This window comes from Equus przewalskii, chromosome 4 (genome assembly GCF_037783145.1).
Source record: "Equus przewalskii isolate Varuska chromosome 4, EquPr2, whole genome shotgun sequence".
Classification (NCBI taxonomy): domain Eukaryota; kingdom Metazoa; phylum Chordata; class Mammalia; order Perissodactyla; family Equidae; genus Equus; species Equus przewalskii.
Genome location: NC_091834.1, coordinates 9816189 through 9839533, shown reverse-complemented (window position 1 = coordinate 9839533; position 23345 = coordinate 9816189). Strand labels below are relative to the sequence as shown.

General features: G+C 40.5%; 1 protein-coding gene across 6 annotated transcripts in view; it reads left to right on the top strand.

Annotated features, from left to right (window-relative positions):
• Nucleotides 1-23345, top strand: part of AMPH (amphiphysin) — a 227339-nt gene that overhangs the window by 127924 nt on the left and 76070 nt on the right. For all 6 annotated transcript variants that reach the window (XM_070615428.1, XM_070615426.1, XM_070615429.1 and 3 more), the window contains exons 3-7: nucleotides 1328-1382; nucleotides 9076-9170; nucleotides 12384-12479; nucleotides 20230-20337; nucleotides 21883-21968. In XM_070615428.1, the coding sequence (XP_070471529.1) occupies nucleotides 1328-1382; nucleotides 9076-9170; nucleotides 12384-12479; nucleotides 20230-20337; nucleotides 21883-21968 (440 nt within the window). The remainder of the gene's footprint in view (nucleotides 1-1327; nucleotides 1383-9075; nucleotides 9171-12383; nucleotides 12480-20229; nucleotides 20338-21882; nucleotides 21969-23345) is intronic.

The following is a 23345-nucleotide window of genomic DNA, read 5'->3' as shown; positions in this document are numbered from 1 at the left end:
ACTATTATTGTTGCTGTATTATTAACAGTCAAGTTAGAATTATAATATAGATGCTATATTATTAATTATCAAGGTGGAGTCATTCTGTATTGCTAGCTGTCTGCAGTTCTGTTAAATGATTATGCAATTAAAATGCATATAATGTTTATATTTTCCTTCGCAGTGTCATAGCACACACTGTGTGTGCCCAACCATGTGCCCCCAGCATCTAACCTTTTCTGAGCCCACTGGACTTAGTTACAACTGCCAGCAAGGGCAGCTCTTTGCCTGAGGGCTTTCTCTGGTTACTGGAGAGTTCTCTGCCATTGTGTGGACATACTAGGGGAATGAATGTCCCCGAGGAGCAGCCCTCAACCATTGACTGACCCCAGGAGTTGATGGATAAATGCTCCAGCCCCCTTGCCCCTGGTTAGGATATCTATAGGGTGTTTGATACTATCTCCCAGGATTTCCCAGAGGGACTAAGGCCAGGTTGCCCCCTGTGGTGACTTGCTTGATAATACACCCTGCATTGGCTCTCTTCCCTTCCGGGCCTCACTTCTCCACACCCTCATTGACATTTCCTGGATTAACTTCAGATTAAACTACTTGCAATCTAATCTCAGATTAGAGTCTCAGAGTTTCTAAGAGTAATCCAAACCAAAACGAGGATTCATAGGTCAAAATTTACATTTTAACAGTTTCTCTATTTCAGTAATGTCCAATACAAATAGAATGCAAACCACATAGCGTAATTTAAATTTTTCTAGTGCCTACATTTAAAAAAGTGAAAATAAACAGGTGAAATAAATTTTAATAATTTGGTTATTTAACTCAATATATCCAAAATATTATCATTTTAACATGCAATCGATATAAAATACATTAATGAGGTATTTTATTTTTTGGTACTAAGTCTCTGAAATCTGGTGTGAATTTTACACTTATGGTACATCTCCATTTGGACTAGTCACATTGCAAGTGCTCAAAAGCCACATGTGACTAGTGGCTACTATATTGGACAGTGGTGACCAATTCTCTACCGTTATAGCCCATGTATCAAAATTTAGAGATTTGCTAGCTGTTGAATATGTAGGAGGCTTTTTGGTGGGTCATAGTTTCCATTCTTAGCAAAATCTTACTTGCCTTCTCCTTTTCTTTTAAGCTGAATAAAATCTTTGTAAATATCTAGACTGGCGGGCACCTTGTTTAGTTTGTGTTCACATATTTATGTTCTTTCAGGAATGCGCCTCTGGCAATAATAACTCTGAGACTTATTGCTTCATACATGTTTGCATGCAAAATATAGACAAGATGCTTACCATCTCTGTGTTTGTGTGTTTTTCAGGCAGAGGGTACCAGACTTCAGCGAGAACTCCGAGGATATTTAGCAGCTATCAAAGGTAATGTGTGTGAGTTGTTTGCTGCATGTTGCCAAGCACGGGTTGTTCTTGGAATTCATGAGTGACGGGATCGAGTGTTAATTACAAAGCCATTTGGCTTTCTGGCAAGATGGGTACTTGAGCACAGGTGTTCATTTCCACCCACCCCTCAGTTCCCATTGAAATGATAATCAGAATATACAAGGAGAAAGTATGTCTGTCCTCATGCTGGAAACTGGGAATAAATGCTTCCCATGTGCCAGAGATTTCTAGGAAGAGTTGTTCAATAGAGTGAGCTTGAGACCTTAATAAAAGCTGCAGCTGGCTTAAACCCAAGGGAGAGCATATCCCGAGAGCAGAACACTCAGACTCACACACGCTTAAGCCCTCTTGCTGGAACGGGGAGGGGACGGCGGCAGAGGCAGGGCGAGGCTTGTCAGGAATCACGGCCCTGCCTGCCTGTGGCTTGCCAGGCCAGCTGCACTTGCAGTTCCGCCACTGCCTGAGGACAGAGAGGCCCTGGCACTGGTCTCTGGCCTCAGCCACGCAAGGAATAGAAATGAGCTAGTGGTGGAGGAGGGAGAGAGCAATAGGGAGGTGTGCTTCGCCTCTGCCTGCTGTACGTTATCCAGCACCCCGGAATGAGCTGGGTCCAAGGGCAGCCAGCGATGTGTTGGATCATTAGGCAGACTTTGAGATTAGTGGGGAGAGAATGGATTATCTGACAAGGGGTCTTGGATAAACAGGCTAAACGCTCAGAAAAATGTGAGATTCCCAGCCTCACACTTTACTCCCTCCTTCACAATGCTAAATATAGTAAAGCTTTAGATTTGTATACAAAGAGATGTTCAAAAGTGCTAGAATAAAATACAGTAGATTTAGTCTCTAGTCTTGAGAGACAAAGTCCTTACAAGGATAACCCTAAAGACAGAAACCATAAAGGGAAAGCTTGAGAGATTTGACCTCACAAATATATAAAACTGATATACAGATGTTTAAAAAGAAACATTATTTTGACAACATACTTAATGAAAGCAAACCAAGATATAAAGAGCTCGGTGTGTAAACTAGATGAAGATGAGTTGATTGAAAGAAAACCTCTGAAGAGGAAGTTAGCCAAGGAAGAACTATGGATGGGTAATAAATGTGAAAAATGCCACCCTCACGAGTAATCAAAGAATATTAGATAAAGTCGAAAGGGAGATTCTGTCATTTTTCTTTCACATGTTCAAAGACAGTAAAATTGTTTTAGAAAACACCGTAATAATTGGCAAAGCTGTGGGGAGCAAACCCCTTTCATATACCACTGGTCAGACAGCTTTCCTGGAGAACAATTTGGCAAAAGCCTTTAAACGCCTTGTTTTTTGGTTTATTTTGTTTTTGGCCTGCCTTTTGACGCAGAAGTTCCATTTCTAAGAATTTATTCTAACAGTTTCAATATGGATGTGTGAAATTGATTGTAAAGATAGTGATACATAATGAAGTAATGAAGATTTTAGTGATAAAAAATTCGTCATAATAATAAAAAAATTAGTGAAATCGATTTGTAAACTGAAATTTGTTTAACCTTTTATATGCCAGGCATATAATTTTAATCCTCATGACAACTGCCTGAGGCAGGTACTTTTGTTATCTTTATTTTATTGATAAGAAAATCGAGGCACAGAGGTTAAATAGCTTGTCAAAGGTCATGAGCCTAGTAAACAGCAGGGTCAATGCTACTGTGGTCCTTGTGTCTCTTCAGGCCTTGCCTTATCCTCTGTCTTATACTGCCTTTAGCTATGTTACCTTCATTGGGCATTGGTTTCACAAATTAGAGTTCATCTATATTTTAAACTCTAATTTGTTCATCTATACAATGGAATAATGACAGTTTACTGCTGCTACTTTTTAGTGGGTACTTACCATGTGCTGGACTCTATTCTACGCATTCTGGGCATATTACCTCTTTGTAACCCCCAACACAGCTATATGATACGTGACATTAGCCTTATTTTGCATTTGCAAAGAAGTAAGCCTCAGAGAATTTAACTTCCGCAAATTCACTCATAATTAACTGCTGTAGTGAAATTAACCTAATGCATTTATAACTGTTCGGTCGGAAAATAGAAGGCACTCTAGGTATTTCTTTCATTATTGATTTAGGAGTTGAACACAAGAAGTTGTGTATTATTTCAAGCACGGGATTTTCTCTGTTAGCTGATTTTTTAAAAAATGTGGCTAACTTTGTTGAGTGAGCAAATTCAGTCTCTTTCCTAAGTCTGTATATTTTGGTCTTTTTTACCTTGTTAGTACGGAGAATGCTGTTTGGAAAGGCTGACATAATAATTTTCCTTAATGTGATCTAGAAGGTGATTCCACTGAGTGAGGAGTTAGCTCCCAGAGACACTGGATGGAGCATCAGAGCAGCCTTTCTCTCGGCCTGTGCCCTGCATTCCGCTTCTAATGGCCACATCTCCCTAGGAAGGAGAAAGGACCTTATATTAGCTTGTCCCCCCAATCACATTTTGCTAATTGAGTGATGTTGACAAATGGTACTCCATGAAAGAGATCTATGTCTAAATTACTTTGGCCAAGACTGGTTGAAATCAATTTTTAAACAGGTTACTAAAGTTTATCAGAACCCTTAAAATGCTAATATGATCTCCAGCAGGCCTGTGGGGTGGGCAGCGTCTGTCTCCCAGTTATTTGACTGTGGGATGCTTTTCTCATCTCAGTCTTACAAAGAATTAGCGCTCCTTGGAGCACATTTTGGGTTTTGCGAAAACACTTAAAGACAAGAGTCATGCCTTAAGTAAATCATAATTTGTGTATTCAAAGTACAGTTGTGAATTTCAAAGTGCAGAGTGCTTTCCTGGCCAATTTTTCTGGTTTTCACAAGAAGACCTCTAGCCAATTAACTGTCCTGTAATGCAGGCAGCATTATAGAGGGATGAGATCTGGGCCTGGAGAGTGAGGGGCCCTGGGTCTGGTTTGTGGGAAAATCACTCAGCCTCTCAGCTGCCTTGGGTTCCCTATCTAAGGTGCTGCAGTTGCTCTGAGAAGCCCCCCAAATCTCTGGAACTGGGATCCTGTGAAAGTGGGTTAAATGAACTCTACCCTTCCTCTTATTATCGCTAATCCCTGGGTCGGGGCATTCGCCTCTGTAGGTCTTTATTATTTCTGCTGATGCTTGGGCTTTCCAAGGTGAATCTTATGCTCTCATTCATTTTGGCAGCAAACATCTCATTGAGCCTCATTTATGGGCCTGACACTGTTCTAGGTGCTGGAGATGCAGAGATGAACAAGATGCAGTGCCTGTGATCATGGAGCTTGCAGTAGAGACAGGGAGAAAGCTGAACAAACAGGAGACCAAATATGCATAGTAATACATATTTTAACATAAGTGAGCACTGTGTGTACTCACAACAGAGGATAGACTGGATCGGGAATGGTCCTTCCAAAGAACTTACACTTGAATGGACCCAGGAAGGGGATATACGTAGTCACCAGGTAATAAGATGTGCTAGAGAAAGAGGATGACATTGGAAGGACTCTCCAGGTAGAAGCAGCAACATATACAAAGACCCAGGAGGCAGGAGGAAGCCTGGGCTCTTTAGGGAACAAGTACATCATTTAGGTGCAAGCAGGAAACTGAGCTGGATGAGACGTGGAAAGGCAGGCAGCATTTGTATAAAGAAATGTGTATGCATCAATCATATTGGAGTTTTATTCTGTCAATGGAGAAAAGGAGTCATTACTTTATTGTAGGCAGCGGAATGAGTCGTGATTAGATTAGCATTTTAGAAAAATTATAATTGTGGTTGTGTGTAATTCAGGCTGGAGGAAATGAAACCTCAAGGAGACTTAGAAATCTAATCCAATAGTTTAATAATAATTATAGCCAACATTTATTGACCACTTATGTGCCAGGCCCTGACATAAGCTTTTTACTGCCTCATTTCATATAATTCTCACTACAGCGTATGGCATGTACTATTATTTATTAATAATGTACACTTTGGAAAACTGAGGTTGAGGATGGTTAGGTAATTTTCCTAAGATCACACAGATGATATGTGATGGACTAAGATTTTAACAAAGGCCAATTGTAATTATTATGCCATCCTTCCTCCAAAAATATTTTTCATAATAATGGTTGACATTTGAATGTTTGCTGTTTGTAAGTACTTTGCTGAACCATTTACGTGGGTTATTTCTTCTAATCTAAACGATAGATGATGAGGACCTAATCTAGGGCAGTGGCAGTGGGCGGGGAAGGAAAGGTCTTCATGTGAGAATCAGGCAGACTGGGTATGTCTTGGTGACAAGTTCTGTGTTAGGGGATGAATTTGGGATCACTTCCAGTTTTCTAACTGGGACAACTGGGTGACATTCATGAGGATGGGGAAAAGGAGTAGGGCAGGTTCGGATAGGAAAACTCTGAGTTTGTTTGGACTGTGAAGTTTCAGGTACTGGTAGGACATCCACAGGGAGATGTCCAGTGGGGATTTGGAATCAGGAGTCCTTGGCATGTGGGTGGCAGTGGAGGCTAGACACAGGGGTAACGAGAACACAAGCTCTAAGTGGAGCCTGCAGGTGCTGTAATTAATATTTGTTAGTTGTGTGTGACTTATGTGTAAGCAGGACCCCAGTGGCAGGGCTGACTGTTCTTGAGCTGACTCACTATCTGCCTGTTTTTTCCCAAATTCTTGCTCCTCTCCACCTCTCCTCCTTGAGACTCAGGGAGAAAGGCTTCCTTTTCTCTGAGGCAACTACTGTCTTTTTTTTTTTTTTTTTTTTTTTTCCTGAGGAAGATTAGCCCTGAGCTAACATCTGCTGCTAATCTTCCTCTTTTCTTGCTTCAGGAAGATTAGCCCTGAGCTAACATCTGTGCAATCTTTCTCCACTTTATATGTGAGATGCCACCACAGCATGGCTGACGAGTGGTGTAGGTTGGCACCCAGGATGGGAACCCATGAACCTGGGCTGCCAAAGTGGAATGTGCTGAACTTAACCACTATACCACAGGAAGGCCCCCAACTGCTTTCTTCTTAAACAACTCTCTTCTAAACAATGGCAAAGCAGCTAGATACGTACAGTATTTTAGATATTCTTTTAGTGGTTTATAGCTGCTGCTGGTTATTGTCATAATGTATTTTAACTGATGTTCTTTTTAACTAGACATATACCTTCAGGCTGTTCAAGCGAAGAGGACTCTTGTAGCAGTGCATTTATGCAACAAATCTTAGACAATGAAAATAGAAGCTCACAAATTTGGTTGCAAGTGGAAATAGAGCGTATTATAATAAATGCCGTGGAGAGGGTCCCAAATTTTGAAGAGAGAAATGTTTCCTATCCAGTAGTAAAATGATAATTCTTCTATATATGATGTTGGACACTTATCTTGTAGTTTTAGAAATTACTACTCTTTTAAGAAAAGATTAGATGTTAGAGATTATTAAATGCCATTTAGCATCTGTTCTGTTTTAATGTTGCCGAATTACTTTGAAGGGAACTTGGGTGTTATCTTTATTTTTCTTTTATGATTTATCAGCAGAATAAATTCTAAATCCCTAAAATCTCTACCAGTCTTTCTGCCCCTTAAGAGAAAGGCTTGTGTCTTGTTCACTTTTGTATCGAGCAGAGTACTTCCTATGGAGTGTTCTAGAACGAATTTCTATGTCAAAATGGATTTTCTCCAAATTGTTAGTCACTACTTATCCACACAGCAATTAGTAATTCTTTTTGACTGCTAATAGATATATTTACTGCAACATTGTGCTTTTAGCCTCAATGAGTAAGGTCTTATATATTTTGTTTTAAGCTTACATTCAGTTTTATTTTCACCACAAAGCTTATTTGTCCTACCATGCCATCATTTCTTTTTCTTCTTAAGACATGAAGAACCTATCAATCCAGCTGTTTATAATTTCCATCAGACTTAAGACAGAGATTTAAAAGAAAACTTCAGAAGCCTTTTGGCATCCGAATGATAGAATGATAACTAGTGACTCACTTTTGGTGTGAATTTGAGGGGCACATTTCTTTGTATAGATTTGCTTGTACTTAGGGATGGGTGAATATATGTACTTGAGAGAATGTTGCTGCTACCTCAGCGGTGCCCACATGTACAAGAGAGAGATTCTCCCTCATTTGGATTCAAAGTGGTGAATGCAGGAGGCAGATGCAGGGTTTTCATTATTTTTTGGCTGTGTTGTCACGTCTGTGACCATTTTGTCAGAGTCCCCAGAGACTTGAGTCATCACTGTCCTTTCCTACCCTAGCCTGCCGGGGCTGCATCTTGTGGTGGCCAAGTCATTACGGCCAGTGTGGGCCGTACAGCTCGTTGTAAAGGGCATCCTCTAATGCGCCCAGTGATATACTTCATGGAGAGAAACTTACAGGCTACCACACCTCATGTGGCCCAGAAACACGTTCAAACTTTGAATGTGCAAAGACCGTGTATGTATCTGCATCCTATGAGGGGAAGGAAAGTAGGGATGTTCTATGCTTGAGAGTGAAAAGTCCTGTGAAATACCAAATTATGTGTTGGTTTTTGTACATACTCTTCAAGGCTATACTTCTCTCATTTTAGACTTCTTATATTTTGTTCCTTTCTCTCGCACTTGAACCTGGAAATGGCGACCTTAAATCCAGCAAGCACGTGATTGAGTCTAGAGTGTTACAGTTTAACAGGAACGTTCTGTCTTTGATTCACTGGCACTAAGTTTGTGAGATGTGTTTTATTTCTAATGACAGCACTCTGCTGTTTCACTCCCCTCCCTTTATCTAGCTCCTTTTCCTATTTGCTAGTGACAAAGACCAAGAAACCAAACTGGCCAGGTCTCACGTTCCAGCTGGTAGGGAGAGTCTGGTGCTGGACAGTTGCTCCTCCAAGTCACCAGCCTGAGACTCCTCCTCGTTTGGTCTCAGCCCTGAGCTGAGGTCTCCATGGCAATCCCCATGTTACCCTCCGTGTTTGAAGGGGAGGCGGAGGGGAGACTGGAAAAGACTTGGTGATACTTCAGTGACCATGTTGTACTTGAAACTTCACCTCTTTCCTCTTATTAATAACCACATTTTTGCAGCGTACCAAATGCACCTCTTATGAAAATTCTGATCCGTAGGCTTAAGAACTCTAAACTTTCTGAGAGTTGTGATTTAAAACTGTATCTATAGCTTTTAATAATATTGGAAAAAAGGAAAACATTTTTCTTTGAAAATTTTTAGGCCACTTAAACCGCTTTTAACTGTTATGCCCTAAAACCCGGTTGATTTTGCTTCTACCTGCTTCTAAAAATATGCTTTGTTTCTTGTATTTAAAGTTGTTAAGGATGAATATTATTTTTAGAACTCTGTAGTTTTATGGACTGGTCTTCAGGTGTCCTATACATTTCCATTTCCATGCCATTTAGTAAGTGACAGCATACATCATAGGACACATTATTATTGTTGTTTTCAGAATAGGACAACTCGTTGATTTTTTTTTTGAAGACCTGGTATCTGTCATTATCATGTAAATAATAGAAAATGCACAGTGTAATCAGATGAGTTTTAGAGACCTCATGGGAAGACGTGACGGCAGAGGCAAGTAGCAATCGTGCCTTCACAATTTTTCCTTAAGTAATTGGCGAGTACTCAAGATTTTTCTCTTACTTAGAAAAGTAGGAGGAGGAGGAAGAGACTCCCCACCCATTTCTGTCTAACGGGAGCTGCTTTTCTCCACTGCTAGGCATGCAAGAGGCCTCCATGAAGCTCACCGAGTCGCTGCACGAAGTCTACGAGCCGGATTGGTATGGGCGGGAAGATGTGAAAATGGTTGGCGAGGTAAGAGCCAGGATCGGAGCACGTGGGAGGCCTGGGCTGGCTTCTGTGAGGCTCCCAGAAGTCCTGTACACTCAGCCGATCCCCTGAACCCCTCCTGTCATTCAGGGCCTAATCGTGAGGGGACACCATGTCCCCAGAAGGCATCATGCAGTTCTGCCATCGGATTGTCCCAAACTCAGAGTGAACATGATTATAAAACCACTTGGGTGGAAGCTGTGGATTAAGAATAAGAGTAGCATTTTTCCTTCCCTTATTACCCATCTTAACGAGCTCATTTCAGCAGGAGAACTGGCTCACGGCGTGATTTTGTGTACTGACTTCACCCCTTTGCCCCTCCTTGCCCCATCCCTCCTTGAAAGCAGGAGCGGGAGCTGGGGAGAGCATCTATTTCACTTCAACACCAGCAGGGCCATTCGCTGGTGTGCAGGACCTGAGGACAGACGCAGCTGGTCTGCTAATAGGAATTTAACTTATGAAAGGCTTTGTCCCTAGACCTGTATCAACATCTGAGGTGCAACTTTTGGCCGAGGCCCATCTGGCTGGCTGGCAGGAAGTGGGTGTTGCTGCTTTGAAGTGGCAGAATGGGGTGGAGACCCAGAGCAGCTCTATGTGATGTTGGGCGAGCCCTTTAATCTTCTCGGGCTTTAGTTTCCTCATCTGCAAAATGAGAATAATAATTATACCTACTAATAACACATTTCAAGACTGCCTTCGCGTCGTCAACAGTGCACAGTTCATGTGATTATTACGGATATTAGGAAACCACCTGTCAGATTCTCTCACGTCCAAGTTCTTTGTTACAACAAAGAGCAATTGTTTGTCATGCCCCACTTCAGGTGAGCTCATTGCTACTCATTTAGGCACAGGAAACACAAGAGATGTGGCCGCCCCAGCTCAGGGGGAAGTCTGATATGTGATGAGCTGACCGTCTGTGCAGCCTTCGGAATCAGGTTAACCCTGAAGCCCCATGCTGCTCCAAGGAAATTCTGACATCCCCACATTAATCTTCATAATCCCATTGTGACTGAGATAACAACAGAGATTTGCTTTTGAGGAAAGCTCATCTTGGCCCTGTTACCTCTTTTGTAAACTTTCGGGATATGAATTTGGAAAAACCAGCCTCCACTCACCATTTTCCAATGCAATTATTAAGTCGTTGCATCTTCTCACATTTCTTCAGTATAAAGACACTGTGTTTCAACATCGTGTTGTTAAATGATTAACTCATTTTGTAAATTTCTGATTAATGCTATATAATTAAAAATTCATAATGAAAAGAAGAATATTGAAAGGAGTAAGAGAAACTTTCATTAATGGCTTTTCAGAACACCGCCTTACATTCTCTGTATGGCAGGTGCCACCATTGACATTTCTTCTAAAGGATGACTGCCATCTTACCTTGGTCCTTGAGGCTGCCGGGGTTTGTGGAATCTTCAGTTGCAGATCCAAATATGGGCTCTTTTGATGGTGAAGGAACTGAGCACTGCGTGTTCAGAGGGTCTACTTACATCAGAACACGAGCCTTTTTATACAGAAGATTTAGATTTTTTGTTTGCATAAAATTTTTGATTTGGGATTTGTACAATTAGGATTAGTTTTTGGTTTTTTTTGAGGAAGATTAGCCCTGAGCTAACTATTGCCAATCCTCCTCTTTTTGCTGAGGAAGACAGGCCCTGGGCTAACATCTGTGCCCCTCTTCCTCTACTTTATACGTGGGATGCCTACCACAGCATGGCTTTTGCCAAGCGGTACCATGTCCACATCCGGGATCCGAACCAGTGAATCCCCGGCAGCTGAGAGAAGCGGAACGTGCACGCTTAACTGCTGCGCCACCTGGCCGGCCCCTAGGATTAGTTTTTGAAGTGTGAAAAAGAAACAAAGAAAATAAGGAAAAAGAAGTTTCAACAGCATAGAAACTTATCTCTCTCCCATAAGGGAATTTGGACCTGGGCAGCCCAGGTGTGGTGTGGCGGGTCCACAAGCATCAGGGGCCCGTCTTTGCCATCGTTGCTGCCTCCTCCGGGTTCAAGATAACTTTTTGAATGCTGGCCATCAGCTCTCATTTCTGCATTGCAGTCAGCAAAAAGGAGGAAGCGTGGAAGAAAAGCCCAGTCTCTCCTTTTAGGAACACTTCCTGAAAGAGCATCCCACTGGCCAGAACTTAGTCTTATGCCTACATTTAGCCGCAATGGAGGCTGGGTAATACAGTCTGTATCCTCTGCTGCTAGATACCTGCCTCAAACTGGGGGTTTTATTTCTGAAAGAAAGACAGGGTAGATCCTGGGGAACAAGTAGCAGACTCTGACAGGATGTAGTGATGGGAGAGAGGTGGAGGTGATGTTCTTGAGCACCTGCGGTGTGACTCGGATTCTGTGAAGCACTTTACGTTGTCAACTCGTTTAACTGGGGAAATGGAAACTCAGAGAGGTTCGCTTTTCCAAAATCGCACAGCTGTGATATGAATCCTGTTCTGGTGAGGCAGCCTGGTATACTAGACAGATCAGGGGCTTCAAATTGAAGAGACAGACCTGGGTAGAAACCTGAGTCTGCTGTTTATCAACTGCATGACCTTGGCCAAGTTATGTAACATCTCTGGGCTTCAGTATCCTCTTCTGTCTAGTGGCAACAATGAGAATTTCTTCATAAGGCTATTTGAGAATTAAATGACCACACGCACACTCACATAACGTGCTTAACCCAATGCCTTGACAGTGATAGCAGTAGTAATCCCTACTAGTCAGTGTGTGTTTGTCATAGTTGATACTCCACAAGTGATAGGGCCCTTCCCAATGTGACTGTAAATTTTCTTCTTTTTCTGTTGAGACTTCAGAAATGATTTGTTGTTTGTCTGGAATTTCGTGGAATGTTTCAGAAGCAAGCTGTCTCAGTGGAATTATTTACAGTCTCTTAGCCCCGAAGTCCCCCTGTGAAGACCTGGGGTCCTTGTGAAGCCTCTGCCTTCTTTAGTAATTCAGAATCAGAGATACATTTTTTAATGAGCTAAGCTTTAGATGGTCTATATTAGTACATTAGAACTGGTCTCCAAACTGCCTTGAAATTGTATTGTATTATTAAATCCACATTCTTTCTAGCATTTACTATCTATGAAAGTATTTCTTATCTAATTTTATATTTTCAGATTTTTTAGAAGTTTGGTGAAAGGTATCCAATTTAATTTAGCAGTTATCACTTTATTTCTCTTTTTTCTTTCAGAAATGTGATGTTCTGTGGGAAGACTTCCATCAAAAACTAGTGGATGGATCCTTGCTGACACTGGATACCTATCTGGGCCAATTTCCTGACATAAAGGTATTTTACTCTGTGTCTATAAAGGGAAGAATTAAATGGTCCCATGTACTTATTGAAACATGGGCAAGAGATAAGTGGAATTAAAAGTCCTCAAACTGGTATCAATGACAGTTGGTAACTTTTCATTTATTTAAGCATAGGATTTTTATCCTGTTCCTATCTGTTTTAAATGAAATGTAGCCAGAAATCACATATTCCCCTTTAGTGAACTGCTTCAGCTTTTCTTTCTCTACAGAAGTGTTTTTATTCCTGTAGATACAAAGTCGTACGTCAGATACGAAAAAAAACCTCAATCTTCTTTATGTTTAAACCTTTTTATTATAAAGCATTGGACAAGAATTTCCATTAGAATAATCAACAGTCACAGGAATGGAGAAACTTCATTGCAAACATGAGAGCAAAATCTAATCTTTCCTTGTTTACTGTTTATTTTGCATCTGTTCACAGCACACCTGCATATTTGTTCTCTCCTGGAAATTTTCAAGTTCAAACTGAACTATTAAGATATAGGCATTTCAAATACATTTGCATTTGGATCTAAAAATATCTTTGTCTAAAACGTTTGTCTTATTTGATACTTATTTGACACTTAGGTCTATAGAAAGAGAAATACACAGGTAAAGGATTAAATTTCGTAGATTTGGAGTTGATTCTGGAGGTAAAGACGGATTTTTAAACCATCTGGGTTGTATATAGCAAAAGGTAACATTAATAGATCTGCTTCCCCCCGCCCCCCCAACTGTCTTCCCTGCTCAAGGAGGAGTGCCAGGTAAGACAGCCATGCCTTCCCTTCCTGTAGGGTGAGGAGGCCGTGAATAAGCATCCATGAGCATCTGTGGTGCCTTGTTAAGTGTCTTCTGGTGCAGAGTTCGACTTTTACCTGGCCTTCTTTGTAGCCATTGCCAAACACCAGGAAGCCATCTGCAGTAATGTGTGCTGGCTTTCGCCATGAAACATAGTGAATTTTCTTGGCCAAAATAGCACTCACATCAATGACATTAGTTTCCGTGATCCTACAAAGAATGCCTAACGCTAGTTGGCCAACATACAAAGTGTGTTTTCAGACACCAGGGACACCAGACAAGAACCTAACTGGATCAGACTAGATAGATTAACCTCGTTGACAAAATGTCACAGGGAACAAATCCAAATGATGGAATCTCAATAAAGCTGCCATAATGGGCACCAATGCACTTAATTGAGTCGTTGCATAACTTATCCTTATTAAAAGGTATAAATCAGTGTTTTAAAAATTTTCTGAGAAGTTAAATTATATTAAAAACATTTTAAGATTCTGTAAGGCTGCATGCACCAGCCTAGAGGAAGTGTGTTTTGGGAGCTCTTCAGGTCATTTAATAGACATTCGAATTTTGTCTTGGAATTTGTAACATTCATGGAGCAGTTTCAGAATCATTATCACACTTCAGAACATTGTTTATTGCATGGTGATTTAATCTCCATAAAAATCAATTCTTAATAAATCAGAAGAGGATCGAGAAACTTTGTCTTCCTACCTGAAAATTGCAAAGCAGCTTGCAACTTGTCTAAACTATTCATATAATATATGTTCATAATATGACATAGCTAAGCAAATGAAGGCTGCGATTGACTAGAGAAGAACACATTTGAAAAGTTGTTGAGTTTTAGGAACAAAAACTTAGTATCATCAAAAAAGTATGGAAGATCTTATTTGTTGTAGTTCTGCCCACCGATAGTTATTTGGAAATTGGCCAAACCCTCTAGGAGCATATAATTTTGGAAAACAAATAACACACAGAAGTACCTGCGTTGAAAGAAAGAGAGATTAAAATAAAATCATGATGGATTATATTGGCTAGTCAGTTTGTTCCATGTCAGAAAGATGAAGAACTCAGTAGAACTTTTACTTAAGCAGATGGTTGAGGTCGTGCACAAAGATGATCCTCTAGTTACTGAACCATCTTTACACTAGAGATTTGGGAACAATATCATCCAGCTGGATGCCCTGAAGATAAGTGAAATGGATGTCATGATTTTACCTGTATCAGGGAAAGAGGCTGAAACAATCTCTCTCTTTCTCTGAAGTCACAAGTAGCATATATGTAGGGTATCAATCAAGACAGTTGAGAAAATAGCAGTGTTTAACTTGAGAAGGAAACAATTTGGAATTGGAGAGAAGACAGGATAGCTGTTTCTAATATTTCAAAGACTCTTCTACTGTGAAAATGCACTTAAGTCATTCTGTGTGCCTGTACTCAGTGGATGAAAGTTAGAAGGGAATACATACAGACTCCATCACTTCATATAGTTAGTGCTGACTGATGATGTAATGAATAGGTTATTGATGGAAAGGAGGGTTATCATGCAAAATGCTGAGTGGAGAATTTTCAAAGTGTGGAACACAATCAACATCCTTGACTCCCATTAAAATCAACAGGCCATGTGTAGTTAAAACCTCAGGCAAATTCCCAAATATTTACTGCAGCCTTTCAGGGAGGGCTGTGAAGTACCATTCATGAGAGGATGATGTTTGACTTTTCCAACTGTGATTGGCAGGGTACCCAGTCTTATGGTTCTTACTAGGCGGAACTGACATATAAAATCAATGTTATAATAAGAGCCAGCTTGTCACCAACCCAGGCAGGCTTACAGCTGTGAGTACTTATTGTAAAATGTAGTTTAGATTCTATCTTGGCAACCATGCATGAGCAACTAAGCATATATTTACAGCAGTGTGCCAAAATGAATCCCGAATTGGAGGTATTATTGAAATAAAAAAATGCAATAAATTATTTTCTTTACTGTGTAAGGTCAGTGTACAGTGGGAAATCTGAAAAAATTTTAATTAAAGCATGTAATTAAACTATTTACTATTAAACCAGAACATTTGTTTAATTGAATTTACTATCGGATAGTTAAATAAGAATTGTATCATTTTCTATATACAAGCTACCCTTACTTAGGAGATTTGGTTCTTTTTTCAAGTTTCCCGAATATCAGATAGGTAAGGAAATAAGATCAATTTGTTTTTCCAATACAAAAATGTATACATCAAAATGAATGATGGCCTTCAAAATAGTCACTTATGCCATGGTAAGCTGTAGTCTGTGGTGGACTTGTCAGTTACAAGAAAATGAGTCACATTATTTATTTCACTTTGAACGAAAAATAAGATTACCCAATGTACTCTTCCACCTTATTCCCAAGATTGGGAGTAATTGAATTCTGGCTCTTTTCAAAAATCAAATTCGTCTTCAAAGAATCAAGATTTGCTTCTTAGAAGGTATTACGGGAGACTCAGCCCCACGCCCCGCTCCCTCCACAAGTCCACAAACCATACCTTCACTAAAAATAGTGAACTTTGTCACCTCACAGGCACACTATGTCTGCCGTCGTTCATTGAAGGGCTCCACTCTGCCCTGCCTGGGCTAATTCATCACGTATCTTTGAACGAATGCGGTGTGTCAGCCACATTTTCCACTACTAACACCAACTGGAAGTAATAGGTGCAGAGAGTAAAGTAAAAGAGAGTGGAAGCAACTAAATGAGAGTAACCACCCCAGCCCACCTCTCACTGTCCTGAAGCAGATATAGAGGAATAGTGTAGAATGACGGTTGGTGGCTGAATGATAGAGTGTGTCAGAGAAACGTGGGAGCTGTTAGAAGGAGCTCTAACCAAGAGTGAGGAGCAGGGCTGAGGCCCAGTGAGGGCACTAGGATTCAGAATACAAGGAGACACCTCCTCTCGCTTGCTGACCCTGAGAGTGAGGGCCTTCTTAAATTTTGTGCCCTAGGTGTCTCATGTCACCCTACTCCTGGCACTGGTCATGGAGCTGATATCTAATTCATCTTTTGCTACAGATTTTCTGAGCAATTTTGGACAAATTAGAAGTTAATCTTATGCAACTTCAAATTGTCTACCTGTAAGATGGGAATAACCACTGGAGCATCCGTACTGTGGGTGGCTGTGAGGATCCATGGGACTATGTTTTGTAAGCCATAAACATTTATAGTGTCACTGTTTTTCTTCTTCCTGCCATATCAAATTTAAAGTTTTTTTTAAGAATCTTCTTCTGTTGTAGTTTTCCATGTTATAACTGGACCACTGGGGAGCTTTTATAAAAGGACAGATGCCTGGGCTTTGTCTCAGACTAATTACATCAGAATCGCTTAGTCTGAGGCTCAGAAGTCAGTATATTTTACACTCTTTGCTTATAAGTTGTACCTCTGTATGTAACTTAATCTTTTAGCAGTTGCCCTACAGTTTACAATAAACGTCTTTAACTTATCATGTCTAACTTCAAATAATATTACAGCACTTTATGGATTGCCTAAGAGCCTTATAGCAGTACCCTTCCAGGTCTTGTCTCCCTTCCTTTGTGCTATTACTGTCGTCCAGTTTCCTTTACATATGTTATAAACCCACGATACATTGTTTCAGTTTTTTGCTTGTAGATTATCCATTACCTTTTCAAGCAATTAAAAGTAAGAAAACAAAATCTTCTATATTTACCTTGGTTTTTACCATTTCTGGTACTCATTTCTTTGTGTAGCTCCACTTGGTATTAAAATTCTTACGCTGGCAATGAATTCTCCTAGCTTTTGTTTGTCTTAAAAAAAAAATACCTTTATTTCACCTTCACTTTTGGAAGGTATTTTCATTGGGAATAGAGTTCTGAGATCTGTTTTGATTTTTTTATTTTTCAGTACTTTAAAGATGCCACTCCATTGTATTCTGGCTTGCATACTTTCTGAAGTGTAGTCTTCCCTAATTCTTACCTTTGTACTTACTGTTTTTCCTTATTCTTAATTTGAAGCAATTTGGCTGTGATGGATCTGGATGTGTATTGTTTGGAATTTATCCTTCTTGGGATTCTGTGAGTCTCTTAGGTCTGTACTTTGATGTCTTCATTATTTTATAAAATTCTCAGTCATTATCTCTTCAGCTCTTTCTTCTGACTCTTCCTCTTCCTCTCATCTCTTTTTTTTTCCTTGAGGAAGATTGTCCCTGAACTAACATCTGTGCCAATCTTCCTCTATTTTTTTTCTTTTTTTGTATGTTGGATACTGCCACAGCATGGCTTGATGAGCCGTGTGTAGGTCCACACATGGGATCGAAACCCGTGAACCCCAGGCCTCCAAAGCGGAGTGCGTGAACTTAAACACTATGCCACTGGGACAGCCCCTCCTTTCATCTCTTTTTGAGACTCCAATTACACTATATCAGACTATTTGATGTTGTGTTATGGGTCTTGTATGCTTGATTCTGTTTTTCTTTTTTTGTCAATTCTTTTTTCTCTTTGTATTTTTTTTTTTCTTTTTAAAGATTTTATTTTTTTCCTTTTTCTCCCCAAAGCCCCCCGGTACATAGTTGTATATTCTTTGTTGTGGGTCCTTCTGGTTGTGGCATGTGGGACGCTGCCTCAGCGTGGTTTGATGAGCAGTGCCATGTCCGCGCCCAGGATTCGAACCAACGAAACACTGGGCCGCCTGCAGCGGAGTGCGCGAACTTAACCACTCAGCCACGGGGCCAGCCCCTCTCTTTGTATTTTAATGGGAATAATTTTTCTTGATCTATCTTCAACTGTGCTGTTTCTTTTCTCGGCTATTTTAAGACTAGTGAAGAAATTTTTTCTCTCATATCATTTTTTTTTCTTTCTAGCCTTTCCATTTGACTATTAAATTTTCTGCATCTCTGCTGAAATTCCCCATCTGTTTATGTATGTTGTCTACCTTTTCCAACTAGATACTTTAACATATTGGTCCTAGTTATTTTAAAATTCTTGTTTGATACTTCTAACATCTGGGTCATGTCAGAGTCTGGCTCTGTTGATCGCTTTTCTTTCTCATGGGTTGTTTTTCTTTTGTGTGTGTGTGTGTGTGTGTGTGATGTGTTTTATAATTTTTGATTGAATGCCAGACATCAAGTATAGAATGGTGAAGACTGAAGTAATATTTATGCCTGGAAATAGGCAAGCCTTTTTGTCAGACCATTAGTATAGCAGTTCAAATAAATCTGATTGCAAGTTGAGCTGCATTTGGATTTTGTTGTGGCTGCTGTTAATTTCAGTGCACTATGGCTTTCAAATTCCTCTGGAACTGGGCTGCTAAAGCCTTGTGCTTATATTCTAACATCTATAATGGTCTAAGGCTTTTAGGTTGAAGTCTAGTTTTTGCCTCTTCTTTGACCTGCATAGGGGGCGCCCTTGGATGCCAGAGAGTTTTTCCCATTGTTTCTGCTCCCCGTCAGATTTCAGTTGACCTTGTATGCAGACAGGTCTCTCTCCTCGCACTCCTTCCTCCAGTGGTAGGCATCTACTGCTTGCTGTTCAGTGCTAGACTTGTAGTGGGGTCTGGGCTGTTTTCTGCTGTACTTTTCTGGCCTGTCTTAAGCAAAGTCAGCCTCATATCTGTGGTTGGTCTTGAGCAGAAGTTTCCTGCCCAAGTAGAAACAGACCTCTTCTTGTTACAGCACTCAGATCTTGGGCCCAAGAAGCTTTGATGCCCCTCCTCTAGGGGTAGAGATATTTTCTTCTACCTTTCTGTGTATAGCAATTAATTTTGCATGTATCCTTGGGGTCACAGGGGATCCTATCCCTTCCCCAGGGCCAGATTGGTTTTGCTTCTACCCCTCCCCCTAGAAGCAGTGGATCTTTGCCTGGCCTCTGTGGGCAGGAGGATTTGTTGCTCTCTCCTCAAGCAGCTTAAAGCTTTTGCTTTGTAAGGGAAAAATGTCCATGGAAACGGGCAGGGCTTTGTGCCCACCCCGTAGCAGCCATAGATCCCCTCATTTTCACCTGCACTGTGAGGGAGTGCTTTGTCCCCAAACATCCTCATAGCATCCACTGGAGGCCCAAGGCAAGAGCTCGCCCATAAATGCAATTCCGTCTTGTGTCTTGGACATCCAGCTGTTCCAAACCGATGTGTTAGCCCACACTAGGCCTTTAACAATTAGTTAAAATTTTAGCTGACCTCTTCTTGTCCACTTGTATGGTGGCCACAGCTTTTACCTGTGCCTTGCTAAAGGTCAAATGGTTTATGTGTCCCATCTCTCCTTGGAAAGACTTGTCCCTCTTAGAATTCAGATTACTTTATTGCCTTGTGACCTCAGGTCTCTGATATAATCAAGAGGAATGATGCTTTTATAGATTTCCCAGATTGTTTTCTTATTAGTATGAGAGTAACATTCTTTGCAGCTCTATATATCCTAGCTGGAAATAGCAGTCTCTAGGAATCAATATAACTCCTCAGATGATTCTAATGAACAAAAAGGATGGACAAACACTTCTAGGAAAAAGGATTTCTTACTCCTAAGAATCGGCCTTGTAGAACTGCTTTATAAATCTGCTTTATAGAACTGCTATTAGTGTGTGTTATTAGAATTATAAAACCAAATCCTAATGAAGGATTCCACTATCTTCAAAGTGGAGCATTTAAGATTTAGAATAGAGACTAAGAGAGAGTATAGGTTTACCCACTCCCCTCAACCGACTCTGGAATTTTTCTGGTCTTTGACTGCAAATTCTGCCTTCAGCTCCTCTTGATTGGCCTAATTATTATCAGAAGGGGAGATATTTACCTCATGGTTTTCGCACAAAGGATTGAAGGGTATAGTCTGATTTCCAGGGATCATTTGTCTACTGAAATTCTGGTTCACCTCAATCGCCAGTCAAGATCCTCAGCTGCTCTGGACAAGGAAAGCATTTTGGCCGTCAAAAAGAGAACCTATAACCATATCTCTTTCTTAGTGCCTGTATTTCCCTGTTGGCAGAATCGCATTGCAAAGCGCAGCAGGAAGCTGGTGGACTATGACAGTGCCCGCCACCATCTGGAAGCTTTGCAGAGTTCCAAGAGGAAGGATGAGAGTCGAATCTCTAAGGTAGGGATTGATCCCCCTGTTGCCACCAGTCTCCATATCCTTTGACCTATAGCAACTTTGCTTTTTAAAATCAAATGTTTCTTTTTTAGTGGAGATTGGATTTGGGACAGAATTTAAACTGAAACCTGGTGCTTGTGGGCTGCTTTCCATAGTTTTTAATAAAAAGAAAGCTTTTTACATTATTATAGAGTTCACATGGGTGACACTGACTCAGACATTTTGATCAGCAGAAGCTTTGGTCCCCAACAATACTGTAGGATCAAAGAAAGTAATGCATGTTCCTGCACTTGTTTTGTGGTTGTGGCCCATACGTGATCCTGAAATGCAGATTCCGATGGGAAACTAAGTTTGAAATTCTCTAACATAACTTATGAGTGTCTGAGGGTACATACATGTGCTAGATTTGCATAACATGCATTTTCTTTTGGAAAACCCATTTCAGTAGCTTTTACCACGTATGTCAGTCATTTACAGATGCCAACTCACTGAAAACACCTGCTGACTACTCCCTATGCCTCCAGTCTTGCCTCCTCCTATTTGCCTACACACAACTGCCTGAATGGTCTCTCTATATCACATATCTAGATATATTTCTCTACTCTGTGAGTCTTTTAATGGCTCCCATTGCCTGTAGAAAAAATTCTAAATTCCTTAGCAGGGCGTGTTCCACCTTCACAATTTGGTTCTGACTCACTTATTCATCCTTGTCAACTTTCAAGTCTTCTTTTCCCTCCTTTCCCTCTTCAATGCACACCTCTTAAGCCAGAGCCTCCGTGACCTACACATTGGTTCTGAGCAGCTGCAATAACAGCTGCCCTTCATGGGAGGCCCCACGGATGCTAGGCACCACAGTCCACACTTCCGTTACGTCATCTTCCCTTCATACTCACAACACCTCTGAGGCGGGCATCACTATGTCCATGTTTTGGATGGGATATCTGAGGTGCAGAAAGTAAAGCAATCTGACAAGTTGTCATGGTTAGTAAGCTAAAATTCCAACCCTAGGAACTTCACCTTTGCTTATTGTAGTATATTCTCCACCTCCTTTAGCAAACATTTGTTGATTCTTCAAGATTCGATTAAAGTATCACCTTCCATGTGAAACCTTCTCTTTCTTCTGCATCTTCTTCCTCAATAGCATGCTCTCTAACGGCTTGTAAGCCTATTATATAATGTAATTATTTAGACTTATCCCTAGACGGGGAATTTCTTGGGGAAGCATCCATTTCTAGTATTCTGAGCAGAGTGGTCTATGAGCGAGGCAGTTAACATATTTTTGTAGAATGAATGAAGCTGTCAGAGACTGCCAGAGCAACCATTGTAGTCAATCCAGTTGTCTTTTTTAAATAAAATTTAATAGCTCACTTTTATTGAAAAAAATCGTGTGGATTTTAACCAGATTTCTTTTCTCCCTAAAATGTTTCCAGGATGCCATAAAGCTATTCCTGTTTTATATTAAATGATGTTGCTGTGTATAGAAATGGCTTGTGTTTAGGTGATTTTTTTTTGTTTGTTTTAGTGTAAACACATGTGTGTCGTTTCTAGGCAGAAGAGGAATTTCAGAAAGCACAGAAAGTGTTTGAAGAGTTTAACGTTGACTTACAAGAAGAGTTACCATCGTTATGGTCAAGGTAAAGATGTTTCTGTGCAGGTTGTGTATGTCCCTTTTAGAAGTTCAAGAACAGTGTGTATCCTTTATCTTGTCTTCATTGCCTGTGATGCTTCAGTGCTTTCCAATGGAAGTATTCTGTAATCTATGCTTTCCAATATGGTAGCTACTTGCCACATGTGGCTGGCTGTTGAGCACCTGGATTATGGCTAGTGTGACTGAGGAACTGAATTTTAAATTTAATTTATTTTGTTTTAATTCATTTACATTTAAATGACCCCATATGGCTAGCAGCTACCGTACTGCATGGCACAATTTTAGACCTTGGTATAGTTCTCAAGTGGAGAACCAAATCTCAATTAGAGGCATAGGGAGCATTGCCCTTAACCTTGAAATTTACAAGAATTCCCTTTCAGCTCTAGGCAGAACTTCCTTTATTCCAAGAGCTTACCTTGTCTTCTGGCATCGATGCCAAGCCTCTACTTTCAGCCCTCACTTATTAAGCTGAACTTCATTCCCATTTTAGACACTAAATATTCTTCTTATTTACAGGTACTTTGCATTTCTCATGGCAGTAGGTGCAGTTTTCCTACTCAGTGGTAGAAACAAGAAGTTGTTGGGTGAAGTGGACCTTATGTCTCTCAATTGCCATCAGCACTCCCATGCTACCACCCTAAATAAACAGAATTGTGCTTACCCTAAACCTTTGCTTTAAGTAAAATCTTCCAGCCCAGCTTCCAAACTGATAGTTGCCCCTAAAACCTTCCTATATAGAAATTATAGGGCTACTTATCCTCCAGAATTATAGGCATTTTGAGGGTCTAGATTGGAGTTTGTCCATTTCTGTGTTCATCCTTAGTGCTCTCAATTTTTTGCCAATAGTAACCACTCAGTGTTTATTTTTGAACTACTGAAATATCTAGAGGAAATTTTGGCTAGTTCACTATAAAACCAGTCTTTGGGTAGTGAACATGATATAATCTACACAGAATTGGAAATATATTACCATGTATACCTGAAATTTATTTAATGTTATAAACCAAGGTTACTGCAATAAAAAAAATTTAAAAAAACCCCAGTCTGTAGGACATGCCGTCTTCAATGTCCAGCCATAACTCAAAGTTCAACATGTGTGAACTTAATTCACTGCTCAGCTGGATTTACTCATTCTTTCAACATCTGCGTTTCTGTCTTTGGTACCAGCATTGCTGGGCTCCCAGCCTCCAAGCTTTGGAGTCATTAACTACGGGAAACCAAAGGACTCTCGATTGTTAAAGGAAACAATCCTTTTCCTGTGTGTTCCTCTGATTGGTCTCCCCCTCTCTATTCTCATTGTTATCACCCTAACCCTCATCATCCTCTTGTGAATTAAAGTGGTAGTCTTGCGCTCACCTTTCCA